Consider the following 10676-nt stretch of genomic DNA (forward strand, 5'->3'; position numbering starts at 1 on the left):
AGGAATAGGCTGAGGCAAGCTCATCGAATCAAACAGTCGCATGAACATAATGTTATGCGCTGTCTTTCTATCGTCGACCCAGTGTGGCATTATTTCTAGAACACTGTTGTGTAGCTGGTCCCCGTTCAAGGATCCACAAACAAGCATAAACTCTTTGTAAAATCTCTGTATAACACGATTCACCTGATCGTAGAAAAATGATTCGTCGTGCGTGGAAGTCGGAGGACCCTTGGTTTGAAAGAAGGACTTATCGATCATGAATTGCATCTCATCCCAGCTAACGCAACTATCGTCACACTGCTTCGCTCTTATAAGCCTATCATATTCACTCTTAAGAACAGCTCGCAACTTCCCCAAGATTGATGACTCATATGCAGTTAGTAATCGTTGGCTTAGTTTAAACTTCCCTGTGCCTCCTTCTAGTTCCTCGACAGACACAGAAATCAGATCGACGAATACGTTTAACGAAGAATAATTCGATTTAATTTCTGTGTTGTAACGAACATGTAGTACGAGCATCTGTCCTAGCTTTTCTAGACTTGCTTGCCGTAATGCATCAGTTAGAGCATGAAATTGTTCCTCAGGGCTGAAGCTGTAACACGTTGCTCCTATGGCGTCGCAAAAGGAAAGTATCTCGCTGCTGTCCTGTGGCCGTAATGTTAATTTTTGTTTCAATTTGTTGTCAATCGTTGCATTAGTGCACAGCAGGTATGTATGCGAACCTGTGCTCGATCTTTCATATCCTTCCAGGTACGAAATGAAGTACTTAGCAATTGAAAATGGCCCATTGGAGTTCCATTTCGTGAGCAGCGTTCCTTCCGTAATGGCTGGTCGCTCTTTTCGCGTTGGTGTGTACGGATGGTTTGGATGTATTTTTTTCGATTTCGTTGGCTTTTCGGATGGATATTTATGTTTAGCTTGTATGTAGACAGTACCTTCCGGTATCGTTGGCGATGTGTAGCGAAACACCAGGTCGTCGAACTTTCCTGCATCTGGAACCTCCATCTTCAACTCAAATTGGGGCAACTTTCCTTGGCGGTGCAATGCGAATGCCCGGAAAAGAATGATCATCGTCAATCGAATGTGGTAAGCGGCGCCTTGTAAGGGGGATCTTTTGTTATTGGTAGGGGCCATATTTCGTTGCTGAAAGCAATGTAAAATAAACATATTACGGCTGCAGCTTAAGGTTAAATGATATAAGAGATCTGCTAATTTCGATTTATGTGGAAACGTATTTTTACCTTTGATAAAGATGAGTAGCTTCCTAATACTATCAAGATGCTAGCCTTGGTAAGAATTCCGCGAGAACTTGGTCCTCAAAAAAACGTGATGAAAGCTGATTTGTTGAAATTTTGTAGAACCAGTTGTACAGATGTTTCCATTGGATTGTTTTGTACTTTATCCTACGATATTTGACAAAATAAAATATAATTAGTTATGTGCAAAACGTTTTTTACTTAATTAACATTCAAACACACTTCGGGTTGAAATATAATCCTGAACCTATAAAAGTTATGATTATCATTGAGATACTAATTATTATTGTTTACGTTTCATGTTTTTAAATGCCCTTAGTTCCGAGTGAAATATTTCAATTGCGTTATTTGCATATGCGTTTCACCGATAAACGAAACGATTGACAGGTGCTGTTTTTGTGTGTATTGGTAGGGAATTAGATCGCGGGAATAAGCTGCCATAATGATATTCGTTCTTGTAACCGACCACGAAGGAGAAACGGCTCTCGACAGCGCGCGTTAAATAAAGTATGTAAAATTGTGAAAGCGTGTTCTGGTTTTCTTAAAAATATAACACAACGTAGGGATTTGCGCGATCATAAATTGGTGCCGTGACCAGGATTGCTGCGGAAATTTAATTACATAACTTTTGTGCCTGTTTGTCCGTTTATTTGGTGCTCCGTCCCTTCACAGTACCGTCTTTCTGTGAACATTTGTGACACTACTTTCTCCTTCGTGGTTTGTGAACATTCTTTTCGGTTAAATCGTGAACCTTACACATCGTTATTTCGCTAGTTGCTGATTCGCGTTTTTTGGTTTAAAGTGTTTGTGCGCCCGTGTTTTGTCCTGCTACGTCTGTACGTTTGCTGCGTAGCAATTGCGACAGTTTTTCGGCCACACCTTTTTTGGACACCATTTTCAAAAATCAGGACTAAGATTTTGTGCGTTACGTTTTCCGTGAGTGTTTGATTTATTCGTCGTGTAAATCGTCTTCTACGTTAGGATACGATTCTTTGAACATTTACGCGTTCGTGTTGTAACCCCGTCCCGCGTTCCGCGTCTCGCGTCCGATATTTCCGTATTCTACACGTCGGTTAAAGTGTCGAGTGGTTTCGCGCGCAAAATCGTCATCTTAGTTCATCGTCCTCAGCGCATCAAAAATGGCCAACATGGAGCTCCTGCTTTCCCGCCGCTTAACCCTGGAAGAGAAATTGAACCGAGCATCTGTTTTCGTGTCGAACTACGTTCCTGCTAGAGACTTCTCCCAAGTACCGTTTCGAATTGCGGAACTTGAGAATCTGGCGGCCGAATTCGACAATGTTCAGCAGCATATCGAAAACTTGGCAACATCAGAGTTACGTGGAGAAGAAGGCCAAGTTCGTGCTGCCATCGAAGAGAAGCTGTACGTCACGAGAGCATCGTTAAGTGCGCTTTTGCCGCACGCGTCCTCCGCTACTTCATCTGCCAGCAGCGTGGCAGTGTCCGGCATAAAACTGCCTACCATTGCCCTACCGGAGTTTAGTGGAGACGACATGCATTGGGCTGCTTTTCGTGACACGTTCGAAGCGCTTATACACAACAATTCCGAAGTAATGGAAATTCAAAAATTCCATTATCTTCGCGCTGCATTAAAGGGTGAAGCTGCGAAGCTCATTGAATCGGTTCCATTATGCGCAGGAAATTATCAGATAGCTTGGAAGTCTTTGGTGGATCGCTACGCTAATGACTATCTGCAAAAGAAAAGACACCTGCAGTCAATATTTTGTATGGCCCGTGTAACTAGGGAATCTAATGTGGCCCTGCATAAGCTCGTGGACGATTTTGATCGTCATGTAAAAATGCTGCAGCAACTCGGTGAGAAAACGGAGCATTGGAGCACCATGCTAGAGTATGTGCTGTGCACCAAGCTGCCAGAAGAGACCCTAAAAACGTGGGAAGATCATGCCTCCACATTAGAAACGCCTGACTACAATACTTTGATCGAGTTCCTGCAACGAAAAATGAGAATACTTGAGTCAATCTCCATGAACCATCAATCGAGCAGAGAGCCTACCTACCCACAGATGAGACGAACGCCAACGCATCTTTCTTCTTGCTCGTCTGTTGCGAGTACTACGAGAAAATGCCCACACTGCCAACATGACCATCTGCTGGGAAACTGTTACAAGTTTATCCGCCTTCCGCTGTCTGAACGTATGCAGATAGTCCATACGAAGAGGGTATGTAACAATTGTTTAAAGGTAGGACATGTAGTACGTAGCTGCCCTGCGGTACATAATTGTAGACATTGTGGAGAGAGGCATCATTCTTTGTTGCATCGCGGTTCGAATAGCGCACCAGAAAGCCGAACGGAATCTAGTATGGCGATGTCAGCCTCTCCCGGTCCTCACAAAGCCATAAATGAAACTGTCGTGCACAGCCAAAATGCCGCTGGAGACATCGAGATAAATGAGCATGTTTTTCTTCTCACTGTGCGATTAGTTATTGTTGACGCATTTGGCCAGGAACATCCGGTTCGCGCTTTGCTGGATAGCGCGTCGCAGCCGAACTTAATGACCAAAAGGCTCGCATGTTTACTTCAACTACCACGAGAGAGAGCGAATGTAAAAATCAACGGTGCTGGCAGTTGTACATCTCATGCTCGAGAAGCGGTCGTAGCTGAAGTGGTGTCGAAGAAGCAACCATTTAGTTGCACAATGAAGTTTTTGTTGATGGACAAGTTAACTGCTAACCTTCCTGCTCAAGACGTATCTATCGCTGATTGGAAAATACCAGAAGGAATCGTGTTAGCAGATCCTCAATTCAATAAAGCGCAGCCAGTTGACTTGATCATAGGGGCTAAACACTATTACTCTTTGTTCCCCTCCTCTGCGCGTTTGCAGTTATCTGATCAACTTCCGTGGCTGATTGAGAGTGTATTTGGTTGGATCGTAGCCGGCTCAGCAACTGCACAATTTCCTCCTCATTCTACTGTGTCACAAGTATCTGCAGCCGTGTGCATGTTATCGCTGGAAGAAAGTATGGAGCGGTTTTGGAAGATCGAATCGCTGCAAAATAAAGATGGATACTCTCCCGAAGAAAAGAGGTGTGAAGAGCTGTACCAGAAGACGACGGAGAGAAATGAAGAAGGTCGATATATCGTACACATGCCACGTCATCCTGACTTTGGACTGAGGCTTGGCGAATCTAAGTCAGGAGCACAGCGCAGATTTCACCTTCTGGAGAAAAGGTTTGAACGCGATTCAAAAGTGAAGGAGGAGTATCACGCGTTCATGAGAGAGTATCTGGATCTTGGGCACATGACTGCAGTACGTAAAGGAACGCCGGAACCTACAGAATGTTATTATTTGCCACACCACCCTGTATTTAAAGAAACAAGTACCACGACCAAAATACGGGTAGTATTTGATGGCTCGGCGAAAACCACAAGTGGCTTCTCTCTTAATGAATCGCTTTGCGTTGGCCCAGTGGTGCAAGATGATTTGCTGGATCAATTGTTGCGTTTTCGCACATACCGTGTTGCATTAGTTGGAGACATTGCCAAGATGTATAGGCAAGTGTTACTGCACCCTGATGATCGGGCTCTTGTACGCATTTTGTATAGATTCTCACCACAACACCCTTTGCAAGAATATGAGCTGAATACCGTAACGTATGGACTGGCTCCTTCTTCGTTTCTTGCGACACGAACGTTAGTGCAATTGGCAGAGGATGAAGGTGCTGGCTACGCTCTTGCTGGATCCGCGCTGAAGAAGAATTTTTATGTCGACGATTTTATCGGTGGAGCGCAATCCATCGAAGCTGCCATCCAGTTGCGGAAAGAGTTGAGCGTTCTACTGAGCAAAGGAGGTTTCGAGCTGCGAAAATGGACGTCCAATCGTCTAGAGGTGCTTGAGGGTTTGGATGATTCGCAGATCGGTACAAAATCATCGTTGTGTTTCGCTACCCATGAAACGGTGAAAACCCTTGGCATCAGCTGGCAGCCTCAAGAAGATGTGTTGCAATTTGATTGCATGATACAGCCAGACAGTGCAGTCGCAACAAAACGGTCAGTACTTTCCACTATAGCTAAAATGTATGACCCTTTAGGAATGATGGCTCCAATAATCATTCGCGCCAAAATCATCATGCAGGAGATGTGGGTGTCTTCGTGCGATTGGGACGATCCTTTGCCTGATTGTATTGTTGCTAAATGGAAGCAGTTTCAACGCGAGGTATCTTCTTTGACCAATTGTAGCATGGATCGCTATGTGTTGCTTCCTAATGTAACCAAAATGGAACTGCACACGTTTGCTGATGCGTCCATCGCTGCGTACGGAGCATGTACTTATGTGCGGTCGGAGGAAGCTGGTGTTGTTCGTGTTGTGCTACTGGCATCGAAGAGCAAAGTAGCGCCACTAAAGCGGTTATCCATCGCTCGACTTGAGCTGTGTGCCTGCGTCCTTGCTGCGCACTTACATAACCGCATTAAGCGTGCTATCGACATGAGGATAGATGGATCGTGGTTTTGGACCGATTCGTCAATTTGTCTAAATTGGTTAAAGATGCCGCCGAATACATGGAAGACATTTGTTGCCAATAGAGTTTCCGAGATACAGCATTTTACCGCCGGATGCAAATGGAAACACGTTGCTGGAATTGAGAACCCAGCTGATTTAGTATCTCGTGGTATGTCAGTTGCTGATTTTAACGAGAGTCGATCGTGGAAACATGGGCCTTCGTGGCTCGCGCTCTCAGAGAAGTTTTGGCCCGTATCCGATCCTTCTGAAGGAGATGATGAAGAGAGAGCGCTGAAGGTGTTGCAGACATCGATTCATACGGCGCCGAGTTACAATTGGTTTTTCCTGCGTTGGTCATCGTATACTCGCCTTGTAAATGTTGTTGCATATTGTTTACGATTTGCCACGTACCTTCGGCAACTTGTTCAGCAAAAAAGGAGCAACAATTCTGCGGATATTTCGACGAATGAAGTGAATGAGGATGCAATCTCTGCAGAAGTGCTCACCGTTCAAGAGCGAGTAGAAGCCGTCAACGTTTTAGTCCGTCTTGCGCAGCGTGAAGTATTCGCCGAAGAATTACGGGATCTAAAAGAACGAAAGCAAGTGAGAAAACGTTCAGTTTTAAATCGACTTACCCCGTTCCTTGACGAAAAGGAAATCATCCGAGTAGGCGGTAGGCTAAACTTTGCGCAACTGCCCTTCCAAACCAAGCATCCTGCGGTTCTCCCAAAACATCACCCGTTGGCTCGTTTGATTGCTGAACATGAGCATCGTGTATTGCTGCATGGTGGAGGTCGTGTATTACTTTCACACATCCGTGAGGAGTTTTGGCCGATGAATGGACGAATGCTTGTCAAAAGCGTTGTGAGAAGCTGTTATCGATGCAATCGTTACCAACCTGCACTTGTGGAGCAGCAAACTGGTCAGCTGCCATCCGGAAGAGTGCAGCCGAGTCGACCATTTGCAGTTACTGGGGTTGATTATGCTGGACCGTTCTACTTGAAACCAGTACATCGTCGTGCCGCATCGTTGAAGGCGTACCTGTGCGTGTTTGTCTGCTTTGCTACAAAGGCAGTCCATTTGGAACTTGTTGGTGATTTGTCCACGCAAGGGTTTTTAGCTGCCCTAAGAAGATTCTGTGCAAGGAGAGGCTTACCAGAGCATTTGCACTCAGACAACGGGAAGAACTTTGAAGGAGCTAGGAACGAATTGAAGGAGTTATTCGAGCGGCTGTCCAATGAGGCCGAGATGGGCGCCATCGCAAAATCATGTGCTGAGCAAGGTATCCGATGGCACATGATACCACCGCGAGCACCACACTTTGGCGGTCTCTGGGAGGCTGCCGTGAAGACTGCAAAACGTCATCTGTTTCGTCACCTTGGGAGCACACGCCTTTCCTTCGAGGGCTACTATACGGTGCTGCATCAGATCGAGGCTGCCATGAATTCTCGTCCTCTATTGCCGGTATCTGATGATCCTAATGATTTAGCTGCACTAACCCCGTCTCATTTTTTAATAGGCACGTCCATGGTTGCCTTGCCAGATCCCGATTTCCAACACGTACCTATGAACACTTACGAGCACCTGCAGAAGCTTCAACTACTAGTGCAGAAGTTTTGGAAGCACTGGCAGAAGGAGTATCTCCAGGAAATGCAGAAGGTCCCGCGATCGAACGCACGAGCTGATGACATCCAGCCTGGAAGGATGGTGATTGTGGTCGACGAGCTACTCCCTACCACACGTTGGCCGTTAGCGCGTATAACTGATACTCACCCCGGACTGGACGGACTTGTACGAGTTGTAACGTTGCGTACCGCCAAGGGAACGATTAAGCGTCCGATTACAAAAATTTGCGTTTTACCAACTAGTAATCACACAGTTTAGAGAACGTTTAGCGGAGAGCACATGTTTATTAGCAGCGGAGCCGCCTTGACAGGTGAAAGTTTGTTATTGTTTTGCTGTTGATGTCCCATCAAGGCGGGGAGTATGTTTACGTTTCATGTTTTTAAATGCCCTTAGTTCCGAGTGAAATATTTCAATTGCGTTATTTGCATATGCGTTTCACCGATAAACGAAACGATTGACAGGTGCTGTTTTTGTGTGTATTGGTAGGGAATTAGATCGCGGGAATAAGCTGCCATAATGATATTCGTTCTTGTAACCGACCACGAAGGAGAAACGGCTCTCGACAGCGCGCGTTAAATAAAGTATGTAAAATTGTGAAAGCGTGTTCTGGTTTTCTTAAAAATATAACACAACGTAGGGATTTGCGCGATCAATTATCATAAATAAATAAATAAATCGATCCCGTCGTACAATCGTCTATTTGAGAACCCATTACCCGCCATGGGTTCAAGCTTCATATGGACCGTCCCCCCGTAGGTTCCTTGAATAACTCCTTGAGAGAGATAATAACTTGAGCGGACGACTGGCCATGAGATGAATGATTGAAAGCAGTTCATAATTCTATTGCTGTACACATGCTCATCCTGTTGTTCTAGTGGTGGAGTAGTACATAATTACGAAACACGTACTTTTGTTCATAAAGTTTCGTTGCTTTCGTCTGATGTTAGCTAAACAAGCCTGGGACAGATCGAAAAGCTCTTACCTTCTGTAGAGTGCAATAGCAGTGACAGAGAGGGACAGCATGTACAACTAGGGAGAATAGGTGACAGTTGTTATTGAATCACCGCCGAAGACGGGCGAATAAATATAACACCGAACCAGAATTCTACACCCTCTATGATGCTAGTGTATTTTATTGTTGGTCTCTAAAGGCAAAATCTGCTGGATTCCGAAATACAAGCAAATATTAAATTAATGAGGATTATTATTCTTAGTTTTCCTGGGCGTTAGGGTCATGTCTGTGCTCCATATGGGATCTCATATAATATTTTGACAGAACGTTTCCTGGGAGTTAGGGCCATTCCTGTGCTCCATATATGAAGTCTTTTTCAAGATGAATTGTTTCTGTAAGATACAGCTCCATGAAAGAGGTCAGAGTTGTAGGTCCCTTGAGAATTCATCTTAGAAAGACATCACTGTTTACTACTGTGTTCAAAAAGTCACAGATATCTGATCTAAAATTGTGCTCGTCAAAGGACTTGGCAAATTGTTATATTTCATTAGTCACTAGATGTACTTTTAACCTCCCAGTCAAGTTTAACGTTAAAATATTCACCCCGATATTTTAGCTGCTATAATTTCTAGTTCTTTGCGATAACCACATGTGTGGCCCGAAGAACTCGCACAATTTTTGTTTATGAAACTAATTTTCTTCTTCCGATTGTTGGGAATAGCGCATATAGCTTTTGATGATGCAGCAATATCGAATACAATTGTCAAATGTTATTCTACTTTCAATACCTCAATCTCCTCATACCTTCTCATAATAATCATCCTTCATACGCGAAATTTGGACAATAAATTATTGTGAAGCGTTTCGCGGGCCATTTCAATGAAAAACCATCACAAAACAACTCGTCGTTTTCCTCAACCGTTCCTCCCTTGCTGGTCATGTTCGGTAATACAAGCGTCACGGGTGTCCCGATCATAGCCATTTATTCAAATATGTCTGGATACAGTTCCCAGAACTGCAATTCATCTTTGAAAACTTCGCTTGCAACAGGTGTTTTTCAAATTGGATAGAGAAGTAATGTCTCAAAAGAGCTTTCGATGTGTCCTGTTGATGGTGAGTGACTACACGAGTTTAAAAAGTCACATCTAAAAGCACTTCACATCAGGGTCAACGCTCAATTTCAGCCATTTACTTACACAGTGCTGTTTGAGATGGTTCTATCGACGTTATCGAATCAAAAAACTCAGAAAAGTTCACTCACAAATAAGAACTCACTCTTCACACATCAATTCTGGCTCATTCGTCAATCATTCATATCACGCATTGTTTTTCCATGTTTACACAGAACTACAGTTTTACTCTCACACGAGAAATTGAGAAATTGACAATCATTTCAAGAATTCAGTCCTTAGTAACACTTGAATAGCAATTGCTCATTCACATTCACAAACTGGGTGCGTACACTTCAACGGTTGGTAGGAAACTTATCGCTATTTGCGCTTCTTTCGACCGTCTTTGGCTGCATAGGTAACAAAATTTATCTAAAATTCGTAGAATATCGTTATCTGGTGTTTGCACCATAGATTACTGATAATCCCACCCGAGCGAATTTATAAAACTACATTAAAGGATAACAGCGATAACGCTCGAACCTCTGATCATGCAGTGCCGAGCACGCATAAAATAAGCTGTAGCATATCTGCTATACTGAACTTATTATAATACACACTATCAGCTATAGACACATTGTAACACACTTCGGAAAGCCAAATCACACCATTGCAACACATTCATTATAACACATCAGCAAATCAATCCACACCATAACAACACACCCAGACCATACCGTCCATAGAAAAAACCATTGCGACACATTTATCGAAAACAACCGAAACGCGCAACATAAGCAATTTAAGCGTTACTGCAGCAAAGTGGGCAAACAGAGAACGCATAGCAACTTATTGCTAAAAGCGCAGTGTAGTCAAAAATCGAAGAACGCATCCGTTCTTTAGCTAGAACAGTTCATACTTTCCAGAACCTTCGTAAAACACTAAAAGTGCAGGCATAGGCATAATGACAGACACTCCGATACGAAGTATAAATTGCACCTCATATCAATAACCTTGAATTAGGCCAAAAACACATTGCAAAACCAAATGTACGAAACTCATTGAGTATAAATAAAACCAATTCTGACCGTGGCAAGTCAGATTCATTTGGACTGCCAAGATAGGACGTTACGCTTCCTAATACTACGCCTTCCAACTTATTTCAAGAGTGTAGTTATGTCCCCCTACCCAAGGTAAGGCTTCTAAACTCCAACGTTTCCAGTAAGGTAAAGTTTCCAGTAAGGTTTCTATGATC

General features: G+C 43.7%; 1 protein-coding gene across 1 annotated transcript; it reads right to left on the reverse strand.

The window, feature by feature from the left end:
- Positions 1 to 289: 289 nt before the first annotated feature.
- Positions 290 to 1137, reverse strand: LOC120904349. The gene is made up of 2 exons (XM_040314267.1): positions 723 to 1137; positions 290 to 645 (listed from the first exon to the last, which is right to left on the reverse strand). The coding sequence occupies exons 1-2, from the start codon at positions 1132 to 1134 to the stop codon at positions 581 to 583; spliced, it is 477 nt and encodes a 158-aa protein (XP_040170201.1). The 5' UTR covers positions 1135 to 1137; the 3' UTR covers positions 290 to 580.
- Between the last annotated feature and the right edge of the window lie 9539 nt (positions 1138 to 10676).

This window comes from Anopheles arabiensis, chromosome 3 (assembly GCF_016920715.1).
Source record: "Anopheles arabiensis isolate DONGOLA chromosome 3, AaraD3, whole genome shotgun sequence".
Lineage (NCBI taxonomy): Eukaryota > Metazoa > Arthropoda > Insecta > Diptera > Culicidae > Anopheles > Anopheles arabiensis.